Here is an 18407-nt window from a genome sequence, read left to right as displayed (position 1 = left end):
TATCCTCACAGCCTTGTCTGGCTCTGCTGACAACTGAGGGTATAGGTGGATGCGACATAGGAAACAAGTTGTTCGTGTGTGTGTGTGTGTGTGTGTTATGTGCGTGTGTCCAAGGCCAGGAGGGTCTAAAAACAGTCCTAAATGATGAAGAGCCTCTGTAATTTACCCAGGCTGAGAGGTTGTTAAATTAACAACCTCCTTGTGAAAATCTCCCCATCCCCATCCCTATGGCTCCATTCTGGAGGGATCAGAGAGGGGCTGCGCTCAGAGCCCGCATCGCAGCGTTGAGGAGAGGGGGGGTTTTTGGTGGCAATGTCCAAGGTGCGGGGGAGACTGCAAAGGCAGGCTCCAGGAGTGATGGGCTTGGGGGAGGCGTAGAGAAGAGAGACCAGAGTGCAACGGGCAGCTGGGGCAAGCTGTGGGGTGACAGGGCATGGGCTGGGGCATGGAGGTGGGGACCTGGGCGCCATCCTAATCGCTTGACACGTGGTTCTCATTCTGTAGCTGGTGCCAGCGTTCGATCCTCTTGTCCTTGTTTTTCAGACACTCGTACCAGTGTTTTAAGCGCTCTCCCTTGGCTGAGATCCCCAGCTGGCAGCCTCCTGGAGGACAAGATGGGAAGATAGGGGCAGGCGGTCAGAGTGAAGGCATGCACGGGAATCTCATTCTGGACCCAATATGTCTAGTTGGGGAAAAACTGCCACCAAGCAGTGACCCACCCCCCTCCAGCCACTTGGGATCCATTCTCTCTGGAGGTTGTGGTTATGAGGTTATTACTACTACTGGCTTTCTCTGCCTACAGACTACCTACTCAAGAACCTGCAATGGCTCCCTACTGTGGCATCAAGTCACAACTTCATTGTCTATTTTTTAAGACCTTCTTTAAGTCACCCCTGCACTCACTGAAATTCTCTCTACTTCTGGTACTCATCATCTATTTCCAAAGAGTCAGTTTCATCACCCTGCTCAATCCTGCCTGCACACCTTTGCTCATGCTGTATCTGTTGTCTGGCATTCCCTCCTTGCTCCACCTGTAATGACTGTTCTTCCTCATTATTTGGAGGGGGACTGGGAACAGTAGAACCTTCATTCTGGACTTGCAAATAGATTAAGGAAACTTCCTTTGCACCCTATTTTCTGCAGAGGCCACACACTCCACTCTTCTGTAATTTAATTATTCTGCTGGAGGTGATTTGTTCAGCAAATAACCAATCGTGATCCAATCTTCCCAGCTTTGTAACCCAAATTGGACCCAAGTGAGGACCATGGGTCCTGACTTAGCGTTTGGACAATGTAATTACCAAAGTAAAGCAGTGCCCTCAACCCTGTGCATCCCTGGGTAAGGCTCTCCTCTCCTGGGAGGATAGAGGATAGGGTTTTCCCCGGGAGCTGGGAGCACTCACCGATGTAATCATTGGACTTGCCAATGTCATAGTCCCAGACTGAGATGTCCAGTGACTTCTTCGCCAGGTCACTATGTTTGATGTCATAGAAAAATTCCTAGATGCAGCAGAGGAAGACATGTGAGTGACAGGGTTCTCTGAGCCTTCGGCATCGGGAGCTAAGAGGCTGAGTCCTAGGGGTTCATGGACCAAGGGGAGGACCTTGTACTGGGTATCTGGAATCAAAGGGGCCTTTACCCCAGGCCTGATGATCCCCTCTCAACCAACACTCTGTATAACAAAGCCCCCCAGGCCCTATAATTCTCTTTTCAATGACTCTGCTTGAAGTTGGGAAGACTGGCGGGGTGTTTCTAAGAGGGCTGGTCCTGGTCAAGTTTCCTTAAAGGCAGATAGCCATGAACTCAGTCCTTCCATTCTGATAGCTTCTGAAGCAGTTTTCCTCCCTCTCCATTGTTCACAGATTAAAGGTAGTTGAGGGTTAGGTGCTTATGTTTTCAGATAATCTGATTTTGTCAGTAACTCTTCTGCCTAATCATAAAATTCATTCATGTTCATCTTTAAAACAAACAAGGAAGCAAAAAAAAAAACAAAACCCCACAAAAACCCAAAACAGAAACTTGTTATCTATCTACCCAAGAATGACCACTGTCAACATTCCCCATGTGTGACCATACTGGTGTCTGTTTTGAAAAATTAATATGAATATTAATTTGAATTTTATACCATATGAAATATTTGAATATTGTATTATAGAAATATAATATGAATATACTGTACTGTGGCTTCCTTTTTCCATTTTATAACATATGGTAAAAACCAACTTTGCATGTTAGCAGTTTTTTTTTTCTACATCACCACTTTATTTTTACTTTTAATTTTTTTTCTGCATCACCACTTTTATGGCTTTGTCTAACAGCTGTGTGGCTGGACCATAACCTAGTGCTCAACATTTGAGTATTGAGATGCCTGACAAGTCACAGTGTGAATACAGAGGAATAAGCACATTCAATGGGTATCTAGACAGTGGCTTTAGCAGGACTGGATGCACTGGACGGACCTGAGGATTGAGGGAGAGGGAGAGGGAGGGGGAGGGGGAGAGGGAGAGGGAGAGGCAGAGGGAGAGGGAGAGGCAGAGGGAGAGGGAGAGGGAGAGGGAGAGGCAGAGGGAGAGGGAGAGGCAGAGGGAGAGGCAGAGGGAGAGGGCAGTGCCAACTGGGTGGGTGAAAGGGGACAACTGCCCCTATTTATTTCCTCAAATATCAGTATTATATACTATTAGAGTTGGTAAAGACATTGGAGATGATTTAATTCATTCTCTCTCCAAATACAGTGTCTTCCCTATGACATTCCAAATCTATAGGCTTTTGTTTTAGGCTTGATTCCCTCCAATGATGAGGAACTCATTCCTTCTTCTTTAGATAATTCAAGCTGATCTATGTAAGAAATTTTTTTGTGTGTGTGTGTGCTTTACAACTTTCTAGCAGGGAATTTGTTCCTCCCTCACATACAGGAACTATCCCAGAGCATGGCAGAAAATGGGGCAGCCTTACCTCATTAAATTCAGGATTCAAGGTTTTCTTCTTAATTTGAGTCTTATGTTTGGCTTTCTTTCCCATATCTGGTTTCAGCCAGCTGAGAGGAGACATGAGAGGCCATTATGGATGAAGTTTAATGAATAAGAACAGCCTTTTGATGACCCCAAAGGTCCTCTCAGTGTCAGGAGAATAATGAACAGATCAGAAAGTGAATCAACATTAATAATGACCAATGTGCATCAGAGCATCTACTTGGTGCCAGGCATTACCTAAGCACCTTATGCATATTTAACCCTCAACAAACCCTAGATGGTACAACCACCCATTTACATATAAGGAAACTGAGCATTCAGAGAAGTTGAGACATGTGCCTCTGGTCACACAGCTGGGGACTCAACCCAGCTGTTGCCTCTGGAGTCTGTGCTCTTAGCTAGGACTTTCTCCCAATGGATCATTGAGAACCTGGATGACGGTGCCTGGGGCTTCACTACTGATTATCTCTTAAGCTGCCCCCAGGTCCTGGGGAGATGATGAGTGTATGCACAAAAGGGAGAAGATGCAAATCTGATTACAATCAGTCTCCTGTTCAAAACTATTCCATGGCTCTCCTTTGACCTCAGGGTGAAGTTCAAAATCCTTAATGTGGCCTTAAGGCTCTGCGTGGTTGGGTCCCTGCTCCTGTCCAGCCTGATCTTGTGCCACGTGCTTCACCCCACACTCCATTCACTCTCCTTTCCATCCCAGGGCCTTTGCACATACTATTTCTTCTGCCTAGAAGGCTCTTCCCCAGTGTAGACACAATGCATGACACGTAGTAGGTGCTCAATCAGTATTTTCTGGGCGAATAAATAAAATGGGCCAAAAACTCTTAAGAGTTAGGACAATTGGATTCTGATGCAAGCTGTCACTAGCTGTGCAACTCTCAACATGAGTGTAACTTTGGTATGCCTCAGCGTCCCAATCTGTAAAGAAGGCAAACTTTTCTTTCTCACTCACAGAACTGCTTTTGAGGATAATCTGAAAGAAGAGATACAAAAGGGGATTTGAAAGGTACCAGATGCTGAACAAAAATAAAGGGCAATTCTGACTTTAAAAAACTTTATTTGATCTTAAATTGATTAATGATCTCCTGTTTCTTTTTTACAATGCCCACCAGGGGAGCTGATTCACTGGTGACCACTGCAACTCTACTTCTTCTGGAGGGTTGGGTAGATGGGAGAAGGGGTGGTGGGGAGAGTTATTTAAGAAAAACAATTTGCATGTGTCTGGGATTCAATGGAGTACAGGACAGGAGCCCAGGAGCTAATGTTCTCTATTGGACCATATGGGAAAATTAGAAAATTATACCAAATTACTCCTAGAAATCAAACGTATTCCAGACATGTGTGTTCTTTTGTTAACTAAAATCCTCTTTCAAAGAAAATCTGGAGCAAAGTCCACTGTGGCCTCATTTGTAGCCATGACCTTAAGGGAAGCATTGATTTCTATTGTCAGAGGCAGTGGGGATGGGGGAAGGAGTGTCTCCCAGGTTGGAGAGGTCATTAATAAACACTCTTTGCCATGAGTAAGATAGTGATAGTAATTATTTATAACCATAATGGCAGGTATTTATTGAGCACCAACTACATGAAAATGCATCTCTCAGATCTCCAACTGCAGGGGGAGACTGACAAGCTGCTGGGCTCTGAATTCACCACTATGTTTTCATGTGGCCATGCTCCCCAGAGGCCGCTCTCAGCCAGTACCTGAGCCAGCAGCGACAGTAGGCAGCCCCATTTCTGGGAGATGCGGGGCTCCTCTAATGGGCGACTGCGCTCAGGGATTCCCCACCACAGTGGTTGAAACTTACACAGAACTGCACTGCAGTCTAAGACTCTTCCTGCCCAACCATCCCCCCACTACCCCCCAGGAAGCAGATGTGCACCAGGCCTGTTGTCTCTATGGTCCTCCTCCAGCTCTCTCTCAATTTTCCTTCCCAGGCGCTTTCCCCAGCAAATCTCTTAGCATCTCATCTAGTCTTGGTGTCTGCTTCTTGGAGGCCAGGACCAAATGACCAATATTACTCTTCCCATTTCATAGATGAGGACATTGAGGCCCAGAGATGTTAAGGCATGAGCCCAAGGTCACACAGCTGGAGAATATTGAAGACTATTGGATCTGGGATTCAAACCTGGGCAGTCTGGATCCAGAGCTCAGGCTCGCAACAACAACCACATAAACACACATTTTGCTGCCACAAGCAAGGCAGAATTCTATTCAGAGTAGCTAAATGTTTCTGTACCAGGCGTAGTTTTATTCCTTTTATATGATATCTCATTTGAGCCTTATGGGCACTCTTGGAAATAAGTGGACTTGTTTCCTCCACTTTACCAATGAAGAATCTGAGGTCCAGAAACATCAAATAACTTGCTTATAGTTACACAGCTGGTAGCTGGCAGAGATGGGAGGTGCATCCCATGTCTGATTCAATGGCGGCTTGGAGAATGTGCCTGGAGGACCTCCAACTACAGGGAACATAAATGACCAAGGCCCCAGCTGCCGCGCTTGGAAATCCATGCCATGTTTGTGCCAAGCCACACTCTCAGCTGACTACCGAACATGGCAGGGATACCTATGGCAGGCCTACTCCTAGGAGACATGGGCCTCATGTGATGGCCAATTTTGGCTTGAGGACTTCCTGATGGCTTTGCTGAACTTGCATCTGGGATGCTTCCACCCATCCCTCCCTCCCTTGTCCCCTCACTTAGGGTCAGACTCGAATGGCCGTCTAACTGCTGTCCCATTTCCCCTGACTCTCCCCCTACTTTCCCTCACACAGGCATTTCTCCTCTGTTTAATCCCCTCTTGGCATCTTCTCAGAGGACCCAGAACACAAAGTCTCTCTTATTCCCCATGATTGAGATAACTGGAATAACCCCAAAGCCTAAGGTCTTTTCTTTGAGCATTTCCAGACTGAATCCAGAAAAAGTCAGGTTGCTTCTTTGGTGGTGGGGCTCTGGACTCTGGAGGGATGTGTTGCTGGTTCCCAGGGGCTACAAATGGGATTACTGTAACCTTGCCGACCACCCCTCTCCCACAGGAGGAGAGCCACAAAACTTCTCATATGGGTGGGTGACACACCAGGCTGACTGAGACTCCAGACTCACACTCACCAGTTCTGGGCATCCGTCTCACTGTGTGACCTTGGGCAGGTTCTTTGCCCTCTCTGGGCCTCAATGTACAACGATCTTGGGGAAGCTCTCTGGTTCTCTCTTTGCAAGGATCTAGGACCCCCCTCTGGGGCTCATTTATAGTCCCCAGACATTGACTCACAGCTTGACGAATGGATCTGAGTAGCCATTGGCGTCCATGGCCGCCAGGTGCACGCAGCGTATGATGCCCACAATGAGGCCTCCCTGCTGTGTGCTGTACATGAGGGACACCAGGATCTTGCCGCGTTCCTCTGTGTCACCAATACGCTCCACCTGCTGCAGTAGGAGAAGAGGGTGTGTGGGCCTAGGAGGAAAGGGGTCCGGGCAACGTGGATGGCGATCATTAAAGAGAGAGTCTGTGGAAAGTAGGAGGAGCTGGGCCAGTGCTAGTGCAATCAGCACTACAGACAGCAGACACCCCAGACTCCAGGGAGGAGCAAATGATGAAAGCCAAGGGGCCCAGTCCTAGGCACATGGGGGCCAATGGCTTTACTCTGACTTAGACACGGACTGACTCTGACTCTGATCATAGGCTGAGCTTGACCCTGATTCCAACGTGACTCAGCTCAGACTCCCCCCACCCATTCAGTTTTCTCAAAAGTGCAGTCCTTGGGGCCGAGGGCATGGCTGTGAAGCCAAACTCCAGCCTCTGCCAGACACACAGCTCAAAGAACCTGCCCTACATCCCCATGGAGGGAGTGTGGCATTGCTCTAGTGCAGAGAATTGCCAGCAGAGCTTCTGCCAACAAGGTCAAGGAATTCGAGGGTGTCTCTCGGGTGTGAGAGGATGGGGCTTCCCCCACTTTGGGGGCTCCCCCCACCTTGGGGGCTCCAGGTGTGAAAAGCATGCTCCTGGTCTCATGTTCTAATGCCCTGGGCAAGGGCACCTCTCATGGTGAACCAACAGGCAGGTGGTTTGGGGTAAAAGAGTGGGAAAGGGGCCAGGGAGGGAGAGAAAAGGGAGATGCCAGACCCTGACTGTGGCTTCAATACCCACTCAGCGCTCACCTCCTCCTCATAAAGGGCCATGCCTCGGGCTGACCCGGTGGTTCCAGCACGCTTCATCTTGAGGAAGGAGACAGAAAGGAAAAATAACATTGTCAATGGGGCTCATCTCCCTACACAAGAAAGACCAGAAACCCCTTCTCCCCTCCACTGGCATCCAGAGCCATGAGGATGGGTTCTCCAAGCTTCTGTGGCCCTCCAGCTTTCCCCCATTCAGCTAAAATATATATAATGCTAACCATTTGAGAGACCATGTTAATGCACAACAGCCTATTGATGTAGGTTGTATTACTATCCCCATTTTACAGATGATGACACTGAGGGTCAGAGTGGTTAAACCACTTGCCACAACCAATAAGTGGCAAAGTAGCCCACGCACAAAACAGACAAGATTTTGCCTGCTCTGGTTGAAGTGGCACAGGGGCCACCAGGTGCTTCTTCCCCCATGTCTCCTAAGGCCCTTTTGCAGGATTCTAAGGCTCTGGGGAACACAATGTGAAAAGCACTGGTTAAATCCAACCTCTCCACTTTAGAAATGAGGAAAACTGAGGTCCAGAGGAGAGGGATCAGAGCTTATGAGGTCCCTGTCCTTAGTGGGGCATAAGAGGGGAGTTGGTGGTGGGAGGTTTAAGAGCAAAGGAGATGATCAGCAGGGTTTCGGGGCCAGTGCGGGCCTGTCCTGCCACCTCTGTGCCTCTGAGGCTGGCTGCATCCATCACAGCGAGATGGCAGACCCAGGAGCTGAAGACCCAGACGGGGTCCTGGCCCCTGTGCTGACCAACTGGACTCACTGAGTGACGGAAGGATGACGAAGCCTGAAGAGCCAACTGTTACCAGGCAAAGACCCAGAGGAAAGGCTTCATTCCTAGGCACGTCTAATGATTTATTGGGAGCCTGGCATTCCGTGTAAATTCTTCCTTGCAATTTTCCCTGTTGTGTCTTGTTGCTTTGTCTGTGCTATAAAATATGGTGTAGCACACAGATAGTCCATCCTCAGGCTGGCCATCTGGTGGGAGGATGCTGCAGGAGTCCCCCTCCCACCGCCCATGGCTTCCCAATGGGGCGCTGGCCCACTGCCCAGGGGGAGCAGGCACGATGGTCATTGCAAGAAAGCTGGGCTCTGGCCGGTGCCTGAGAACACAGTCACTGACTTGCGGTATGACCTTGGCAACTCGCTCCTCTTTTTGGGCCCCAGGTGGCTCAGACATAAAAAAGGGTAGGTTGGATTATGTCTAAAAATACAGATTGCTAGGTCTCACCCTATCTTGCTAAGTCAGAATATCCAGGGAGATCCCCCACAGAATCTATTTTGTAAAGTTCTGGTTTTAAAATCTCTAGTTGATTCTGAGGTGTAGCCCAATTGGACCTCAATTTGGTTCTTGTTCTTTCTCAAAAGGTGAGTATCACATCTAACAATAACAGTTTTAATGCTTTACATGTACTTTTACATTAATCCTTAAAAGACCCTATGAGGTTGGTACTATATTACCCCATTTTACAGACAAGAAAACTGAGGCACAGAGAGGTTAAGTCATTTGACTCAAGTTATACTGTAAGTGGCAGAAACTGGGACTCAAACTCAGTCTGGCTCCAGAGCCCATGCTCTTAAGCGCTATGGTATCCTGCCTCCTGTGTATCTCTATGATTCTTTATGACTTCTTGACCGACAGGTGGGTAAGGAAGTATTATTTACTATAATAACAACAGTTAATTTATGAGTGCTTATTAGGTACTAGGTTCTACCTCCTATGAGGCAGGTGCTGTTGTAACACTCATTTTAGAGACAAGAAAAACTGAGGCCCAGGATAGTTCAGACCCTTGGTGAAGGCCAGGGAGCAGGGAAATGGCAGAGCTGGCTTTGAACCCAGGCAGGGCACCCTGCCAAACCACTCTGACCTTTAGAACTGATGCTAACACAGGGTTGGTAGAAGGCATAGCCAGGATGCAACCCCCCATGTTCTGACCTGAAATCTTCACCCTCCCTCCAACAGCTGCCACAGCCCCTCTCCTGTCTGGCACCCTACAGATCTATCACATCCTTTACAGGCCCAGAAGAAGGCAGCATCCACCCCTCCAACTCTTCTTCTCCATTGAACCCTTGGGGCAAAGGCACTCACCGGGATCACCCGCTCCAGACAGATATTGAAGTTCTTCCTCTGGCTGGGCTTCAATTTTTTGAGCGAGAATCTGGTCTCACCGATAAACTCGTTATGGCCGAATTTGTCCTCATCACAGACAGAGATCCTGCGATTGACATAAAGGATGGAGAAAGAAAGAAGAGCATATATTGAGCTCCTACTATGTACCAAGAGCTCTGATTGATGCTGGCAAGGAATGTGTAATGTGCACAGGAATAATACAACTTCCTATTTATTGAGCACTAGGCCAGGTACTTTTAATTTCTTCTTGATCACAGTATAACTTAACAAGCAATAACATGCACAAATCTTAAATTTCTAGCTTGTTGGATTTTTGAATTTGCATACACCCATGCAACTACCACTCAGACAGATCAAGATACAGAACACTCCAGCTCCCAGAAGACCCTCATGATCCCTCCTAGTCACTACCTCCCTCAAAGATAATCACTATCTTGTTCTCTTGGCAAGATTCAGTGTCTTGTTTTTGACCTACATTTAAATAAAATCAGATGTATAGACCCTTTTACATTTGGTTTCTTTTGTTCAGCATTATGTCTGTGAGATTCATCCATATCAATAGTTATCTGTCCCTTTTTTGGTTGTATAGTATTCTATTGTGTAAATATGTTGTAATAATTTTGCTACTTATGGGCATTTGGTTTTGAGCCATTTCTAGCTGTTACGAATAAAGCTGCAATGGAACATTCATGTTCATGTCTTTTCTATATGCATAGATACATATTTCTGTTAGGTAGGAGCAGAATTGCTGAGCCATGGACTACACACAAGTTTAACCTCAGTAGAAACTTCTAAATAGTTTTCCAAAGTGATTCCACCAATTACACTCCCACCAGCAGTTTATGCAGGTTCTGGTTGCTCTTCATTCTAGCTTCGATTTTGTCGGTCTTTAATTTTAGCCTTTCTGAGTGGGCCATAGTATCTCCTTGTAGTATTAATTTATTAGTATTCCACAAGATGTTGTGGAAAAAACCCAAACGAACTTTTTGGCCAACCCAATACATTTCCCTGATGATTAATGAAGTTCAGCCCCCTTTATATCTACTTTACGGTCATTTCAGCATCATCTGTTGCAAAGTTAGGCTAGGAACTTAGCTGACTCTTCTCACTTAATTCTTTCTCCCCCCAGACCTCTGAGTTTCCCACTTTGGAGAGGAGACTGAGGCCCAGAAAGGTTGAATAATTTTTCCCCAGTAAGGGGCAGAACCAGAATTTGAAGCTCCTGATTTCCAGAACACTATATTGTCTTTTGCTATCTACTTTGCACAGCATTGAGTAGACCAGAGGCACAAAAAAGGGCAGGTCATGAGAAAGGTCCCTCAGGAGGCCAAAAGGACCAATTGAGGGATGATAATTCATCCTGACATATACTAAGAGGAAGAAAGGACTTTTCCCCCCATGGGGGACAGATAGGAACTAACAGCACCTTGCTTCTTGGCCATTAACATTTGTTGAACAAGGTTCAAAGTTCTGAAGGGTCAGAACACCCTCCTGCTGAGCCCCACACTGTACACAACTGGAGAGAGAAATTGTCTCCATTCAGCTGGTGGGGGTGTAAACACCACCATCCTTTCTGCAGGACAATGTCTCCAAAGACTCACGAATAATCACCATTTTTGACCTAGTAATGCCACTTCTAGGAATTTACCTTGAAGACATAAGTGAAAAAACACGTAACTACAAAGATCTTTACCACAGTTTTGTTTATAGTTGTGAAAAAGCAGAAATAACATAAGTATTCTATAATGGGGGGACTTCTTAAGAAAATTATGAAGTAACCCTAAAAATGTAACAGTACGCATTGAAAATAATGTTGTAATTGCTCATCAGGGAAATGCAAAACCACAATGCGACACCATTACACACCCGCCAGAGTGGCCAAAATGGAAAAGTGTTGATGAGGATGTGAAGCAACTGGAACTCCCAGACATTGCTGGTAGGAGTGTAAATTGGTGCAATCACTATGGAAAACTGGCAGTTTCTACTAAAGCTAAACATATACATACACCATGGCTCAGCCATTACACTCCCAGGTGTATATACAACAGAAATGTATGCAAGAAATAGCTACTAGAATGTTCCCAGCAGCACTATTTGTAATAGCCCCAAACAGAAAACCAACCAAATGCCAATTAACGGTAGAATGAATAAATAATATCGTGTTATATTCACACAATGGAATACTAAATAGCAATGAAAAAGAACAACCTACAAGTACCCACAACAACTTGGATGAGTATCACAAATATACTATTAACTGAAAGAAGACAGACATACAGGAATTATGTGGTATGATTTCATTTGTATAAAGTACAGAACTAGACTAAATTAATTTTTCCTGTTAGCAGTTAGGGTAGTGAATCCCCTGGGGGAAAAGGTCCTCACTGGAAGCGGGCATAAGGGGAGTGCTTCTGTGGTCTGGGAATGTTCTGTTTTCTTAACCCAGTGTGTTCACTTGGTGAAAATTTCATCAATCTGTACACTTTTTCTGTGTGCACTTTTCTAAATGGATGTTATTACACTGCAATAAAAATGTTTATGTTTCCTTAAAATAATATTGTGGCTGATAGGAATGTACTTGGAACAGCCCATTTGCAAACCAGTTTGTATGCCTTGCAAAATTAAAAAGACCCACACCCCATATTCTGTGATCCAGCAGATATTCCTCCTTGGTTTCTGTCCTAAGGAAATACTCATATGAACACGAGGAAGCATGAAGAATGCTCACTGCAAATTTGTTTGTAATAGAGAAAAGGTAGAAGCTATCTAAATGTCTGTCCACAGGGAACTGGATAAAGTAGTAAACAGTTACATAAAAATTTAAGACATGCCAACAATGCCATATATTGTTTATAGATACATAATTAAGTAGCTGAAGCATAGGACACGCTTGGAAATGATACCCATAGAATTCAGGATAGTGTTTCGCTCTGGGGAGGAAAGAAGAGAAGGGGGTGGGGGATGAAGTATACAAGAGGAGCTTCAATTTGCATCTGTAGTGCTTTATTCCTTACAAAAAGAGCTGAAGCAAATAAAACAAATATTAAGATTTTTGAAAGACTGAGTATTGGGTTCATGGGTATTTGTTTTTATTATATTCTATATTTTTCTGTATATTCATAACACTTAATAATAAAACATTAAAAAAATCTGTGATAAACCCATGCTATGGAGTACTCTGAAGCAGTTAAAAATTAGGTAGATCTAAATGTCTTCTCATGGCCACAGCCCCAAGATATATTGTTAAGAAAAAAGGCAAGTTCCAGATACACTCAACATGATATTTCTTATATTGTAAATGACAGTATATATATATATATGTATATGTATACTGTATGTATGTATATATGAATATACACACACTCACAGAAGGAGAAAGGCAACCCAGGCTGAGGGAGGGGACTAACATTTGAAAGCAGCTTTGTTTTCTCAATAATTCTTTACAAGAACAATGTACTCATTTATTACTTATGTAATTTAAAATGCACTTTAATACACTGTAGAAGAATATGAAGTGGCGTCAGTATATTAAGTGAAACTGGCTGATTACTTAATAGGATGGCCCATTTTTATAAACACTTTTAAAAACACTCAACTTTATTAAAAAAAAAAAAACTTTCGCACACACACACACACATACACACAAATATAGACACACGCTAAACCCAAATGTCCAGACACCAAGATGTTAACAGTTTCACTTATCTGTATTTTCAAAAGTGTCTATCAGAAATATATATTGCTTTTTAGAAGAAAAAAAGAAACAAAAAACTACTCTGAGATGTTTTAAAGCGCTGCCCCCAGGAACCACGCATGCCTCAGTCTGCCCAGCCTCAGGCCCCTCTCTGCCCACCCTCCCCGCAGGCACCTGAGGGTCTTCCTCTGCATGTCCTCATCCGTGATGCCATGATAGACCAGAGTCTCATTCCAGATGGGATTTCGGGTGTTCCGCAGGGTTTTCGTACGAAGCTTGTTGGACTAGAACCCAGACAGACATCTGTCTCAGTGGGGAGCCAGCCCTGCAGCTCCATCCCTTGGGCTCATCTGCGATGGGTGGGTGACTTAGGAGTCCACTTCCCCCAGGAGTGTCCAGGGGCTCTGTTGCTCCCAAATGCATGTTCTCAGGGAGTGGGGTCATCCTCTAGGGTGCATCACCAACACTGGATACTGGGCCAGCCCTCCCTCCAGGCACTGGGCCCACTCTTTGAACTCTTCATAAAGATTAGAAAGCAAAGATATTTTTCTTTGAGAAAAAGTATTATTTCTAGGCCAGGGAGGCAGAAATGAGAGTCTCCCATTCCTAGGCAGTGAAGAAATAATTTCTGGGGATATTGGGATGGTCCCCTCTGTTTCCCCAGATAGCATCCTCCATGCCTGAAATTCCTTAGAGAGGACAAAATTTTTCATTTTACTCTAAGAGAGAAGGTTAGAAATGCACCTGGTGGCCTGGTGAGAAATCTAATTCATACTAACATGTAAATGACTGATTGGATTCTTTGGCAAAGCAGGTTTGGATTTAGGAGTGGGCAAAAGAGTGGGTCAAGGAGAAGCAAAGGTCGCTGGGGAGTTAGAAGGAGTAGTGGCCAACCAGTTTGGCCATGGCCAGGTGGGACTGTCTTTCCTTGATCCAAACAAAAAAAGAGTGAGATAAAGTGTGTATGTGCCCGTGCGTGTGTGTGTGTGTGTGTGTGTGTGTGTCCGTCCTTTTTTGTCTTATGGGGCATTTGATACTTGCAGAGATTTTTGAAAGGCATTTTTCTAAGATCATGTAACCAAGTATATAGGCAGCCTTGTTTTTAGGACATCCATGTCAAATTAACACAACAAAGCAAAAAATAAAACCCAAGAAGGCACACTTCCATTTCCAGCCATGTGCTCTGAGTGGGTCAATCCAAAGAAAGGAGAATTAATCCCACTTTCCCCCCCAGAAAGGTGGAAGGGATGGGGGTACATTTTCTCTTAATAATAGAACCTTTTCTCAAGTTATCTGGAAAGAGTTAGTCATTTCTGTCGAGAGGTGTTTGGCTGGGGCACAAAATGGGTGGGGGAGGTGGACCATGGTCAGCACTGGGGAGCCCTGAAGGTGTTTGAGCAGGTCAAGGGCATAATCAGGGTATCAGCTTCTCTCCTGGATCCCAGGTTTCTGAGTTAGAGAAATGAGCAGAGCCCCTGCCTCTTGAAGGAGAATGGCTCTGGCCCATCCCTTACCCCTTGTAAGAACTTTGCCAATCAGGGAAGAGGGGGTTTGGGGAGGGCTATTTTAGGCTCTGAGCTGGGAACCTTGGGTGCTTTCCAGAGCCCATGTGCCCCGCTTGCCAAGAGGCCCAGGCCATATGGTACCTTGCTGGCTCCTGGCAGGAGGTGCAGCTTAACGTAGGGATCAGCCAAGCCATTGGAATCCATGGGCTTCAGTCCCTGTAAGAGAAGAAGGCAATGGCGTGAGGGCCTGGGGAGGGCTGGGCGCTCAGCTATCACAGGCAATGGGCACAGCTATCACTCCATCCTGTGTGCTTCCTCTTCCAAAGAAAGAGAAGGGAAATGCAGTATCTTGAAATGAGCACTGGAATCCGGCAGATGGGGTTTAAAGCCTGGCCAAGTCACTTACTGGCTGTGTGACCTTAGGCAAGTTTCTTAACCTCTCTGAGCCTCATTTCCTCACCTGTCAAATGGGATGCTTCATGGGCTGGTGAGATTTAAACGTGATCCCACCTGTAAAGTGCTTGGCACAGTGCCTGGCACACAGGAAGTGCTCCATCAAGGCTGGATTGTTATTGCTGGGATGGGAGGACATGTCCCAGAATGGGTGGGGAAAGGCCAGCGAAAGGAGGCCTGAGTTCTGGCCCTGGCCCTTGCACTCACTTCTGAGACCGCAGTTTCTCCATCCATAAGATGGGGATCACAATCTCTGCCTGGCCCCCCTCACAGAGCTGGCATGGCTAAAATGGCTAAAATGAGCCATTTTGGGGGGAGAGCACTTTGTCCGGGGTAGGAGTTAAGCTGGGCTTGTTAACATGAGCAGTTCCAAAATTCCTGGGGCTCAGATATGCTCTGCCCATCCCCCTAGGCTCTGGCTGAGGCAGGTGTCTTATCTCTGGGCTCCCACTGTCTCCTCTCACAGCACTAATCCCCAATCTCATGTATCGTGCCCTGTGATCTCCAGGGACTTCAGTTTCCTCATCTGTTCAGTGGGGCTGATCACAGACCCTGCTTCATGGGATTCTTGGAGGGTTAAATGAGATCTCATCTGTGAAGGTTGAACTCTGGCCCTGGCACAAGCTCAGTATGAACAACGTTTGCTACTACTAGGTTGGGAGAGGAGGCCACAAAGTGGGGTGCAAGGGGGAAATCTGGCCGGGTAGCCTAGAAGGTAAGAGCATAGGCTTTTGAGCTGGGCAACACTGGTTCAAATCCTAGCTCCACCACTTCCTGGCTGTGTGATTTGGGCAAGTCCCTTAATCTCTCTGTGCCTCAATTTCCCCATCTATAAAATGGGAATGATGATGAAACCTTCCTCATAGGTTTGTTGTGAAGATTAAATGGGATGAAATAATTTGTAGAAAGTCCCAGAGGGTATACAATACTCAGGAGATGCTATAGTGATGGTTTCTTGTCCATTTCTCCATGAGGGCACAGTCTATTCTCACTCATTCTAATATTCCCCAACATTTAGGGTAGTTCCTGGTACAGAGTGGGTATTTAATAAACATGTCTGCAATGTCTGTTTGGATTGGGAGGTTACAAATTGGCAGACGCTGTGTTTTTCAAATTTGAACTTGAACATCTTTGTTTGGGTCCTGCTCACACCAGTTTAGTTTACCAAAGTTACTACCATTCCCTAATGTCTCACACGCTTTTCTCGTCTCTTTACCAGCCCAGCCCCTGAGCCGTTGAGTTTTCTGTACCCCTGTCTCAAGGGGGCTGTAATGGTGTGGTTTTCCCCCATTTCTGGAGCTGGAGGTGGTTACATCTGGATTCAAATCCAGCTCTATCCCTTACCAGCTGAGTGGCCTCAGGCTTTAACTTTCTAAGCCTCAGTTTTCCCATCTGTACAATGGGGCTAATAATAATCTCTTCCTCAGAGGTTCCTATGAAGATGAAATAAGATAACGTAGGGCCTTACCTCACTGTGTTATTGGAGGGCACATGTAAATGCATCTAAGTGTCTGCTGAAGAAGTGACCTGGGTATGTTGATCTAGAAGTTGTGTTAAGCATTTCATACATTATTGATCATCCAAACTGGGACATTTTGTGAGTGGAAAGGGGAGTTCTTAATTATTTCATCAAGGCAACAGGCATAGCTGGGGACCATCTGTGCAAACTGGGACACCCCGCCACCTTCCACGTAATACTCACCAACATCCTCATGGGAGAGACTCTATTATTATCCCTGAGGCACAGAGAGGTTAACTTCCCCCAAATCCCACAGCTAGGAGGGGCGGAGCTGGTATTTGAACCCAGGAAGTCTGGTTCCTGAACCTTGCTTGTTATTTTCTATAGACCAGACTTGGGGCAGGGGGAGATCCTGGTCAACTACTTCCTGGGATTGGCATTGGCATCATCCAGCTTTCTTTGCGGGCTGGAGTAAAGTTGGCTCACTGCCCCTGGAGCCTGTAGCATGGAGATGCTCTTTCAATCTGGTTTGCCTTTTCCCCCCTCTCAGAAGCCCAGATTACTGTCCTTGCATCTGCAACAATAAGTCCTGACTCAGTCTGTAGCTCCAGCTTGACAGCCCCGTCTATAGAAGGAGCTGTTCAGCGGCATGTCAGCTGTCAAGTTAGGCTGTCACTGCTCCCGGGTGACACCTCTGAGATCCCCTCCAGAGGGTGTGGATGGGGCTGGGCAGATCTTGGCTCTGCCTTTGAAGCTTGGTTTCCTCCACTCCCGGGAGGCAGCTGCAGTTAAGTGAAACCCCTCTGGGACCTTCCCCGGAGGAAGTCCTCCCTGCAGAGGAATTGGCCGTGGCTAATTCCTGCTCTTTTCTCATCACTGTCACTGTCACAGATAGACAAGGCAATGACAGGAGACAGAATTGGTCACCCATGCCCTCCCCAAGTCCCCTAGAAATGCCAGAACATCCTGAGTGGTCCCCAGCTTGGCCCCCTTACCCACCTTGGCCTTTATGATGGTGCAGTGCAGGGAGCTGTTGTCCTGGTCGTAGAGAAGGCTGAACTCCAGGGCACCCAGGGTGGCTGAAGAAGACAGAGGCAGGTACCAAGAGGACATTAACTCATTCAACAAACATTTCCTGAGCACTTACCGTGTGCCCAGTCTGGGCTAGCCATTGAGCCTACAGAGGAGAGGAAGACTCAGTCCCTCTGGACTCCCCATCCTGGTAGACTCTCCTCTTCTTTGGAGCCCTCAGCACACCTGTGATCAGTTAATCATTTGTGCAATTGCCTAGTTAATGACTTCCATCTGCTAGGTTGAGAGTCCCATGAGGGCAAGGCTGTGACTGCCTTGTTCACTGCTATGTCCCCGCTGGGCACAGTGCAGGGCACACAGTTTGTGCTCACTTACTTGCTGAAGGAATAAATGAGTCTTAGCATTTCTGTTGCCTCTCTCTGGAATGCTCTCTCTCTAGATCCTCACATGGCTGGTGCCTTCTCATTATCCACATCGCAGCTTAAATGTCACCTCCTCAGAGAAACCCTCCCTGACTGCTCCATCTAAAGCAGCCACCCTCATGGTCATTCGCCCTATTTTATTTCCTTCACGGTGCTCTGTCTTTATCTGAAATGAACTCATTGGTATGTTTTTCTCCACTAGAATATTAGTTCCATTAGATCAGCCATCTTGTCTGTTTTTTTTTTTTTTTCTTTTTTTGCCATGGTATCCCTAGCACTTAGAATAGTTTGGGGGCACCTCGTAGGTGCTCAATAAATACTTGTCAAATATAGAGATGAGTGAGGGAGGGAGTTGAATACAGAGACAGTCTTGTTATAAATCACTAGGGACAGCTCCTAACAGGGACATACACCAGCTGGGAGGGATCTTCTAGGCTTGGCAGGTCAGCAAAGAGACACTTAAGGCAGATGAAAGGAGCAGTGGCCACTGCTCCAGGCAGAAGGACCAGGATGTCGAAAGCCAGGAAGGTGGGATAGACATGGTGCATT

At 46.3% G+C, this 18407-nt stretch overlaps 1 protein-coding gene across 3 annotated transcripts in view; it reads right to left on the bottom strand.

Annotated features, from left to right (window-relative positions):
• Positions 1-401: 401 nt before the first annotated feature.
• The window catches only part of RPH3A (rabphilin 3A), a 60982-nt gene continuing 42976 nt past the window's right edge, over positions 402-18407 (bottom strand). For all 3 annotated transcript variants that reach the window (XM_061169569.1, XM_061169571.1, XM_061169570.1), the window contains 9 exons: positions 17404-17483; positions 14634-14708; positions 13162-13271; positions 9252-9378; positions 7138-7194; positions 6251-6405; positions 2954-3035; positions 1404-1500; positions 402-602 (listed from right to left, as the gene is read on the bottom strand). In XM_061169569.1, coding sequence (XP_061025552.1) covers positions 472-602; positions 1404-1500; positions 2954-3035; positions 6251-6405; positions 7138-7194; positions 9252-9378; positions 13162-13271; positions 14634-14708; positions 17404-17483 — 914 coding nt within the window. In that variant the 3' untranslated portion in view covers positions 402-471. The remainder of the gene's footprint in view (positions 603-1403; positions 1501-2953; positions 3036-6250; positions 6406-7137; positions 7195-9251; positions 9379-13161; positions 13272-14633; positions 14709-17403; positions 17484-18407) is intronic.

Source organism: Eubalaena glacialis, chromosome 15, assembly GCF_028564815.1.
Source record: "Eubalaena glacialis isolate mEubGla1 chromosome 15, mEubGla1.1.hap2.+ XY, whole genome shotgun sequence".
NCBI lineage: Eukaryota > Metazoa > Chordata > Mammalia > Artiodactyla > Balaenidae > Eubalaena > Eubalaena glacialis.
The sequence above is the reverse complement of the archived record's forward strand: the minus strand, read 5'-3'. Positions and strand labels throughout refer to the sequence as shown.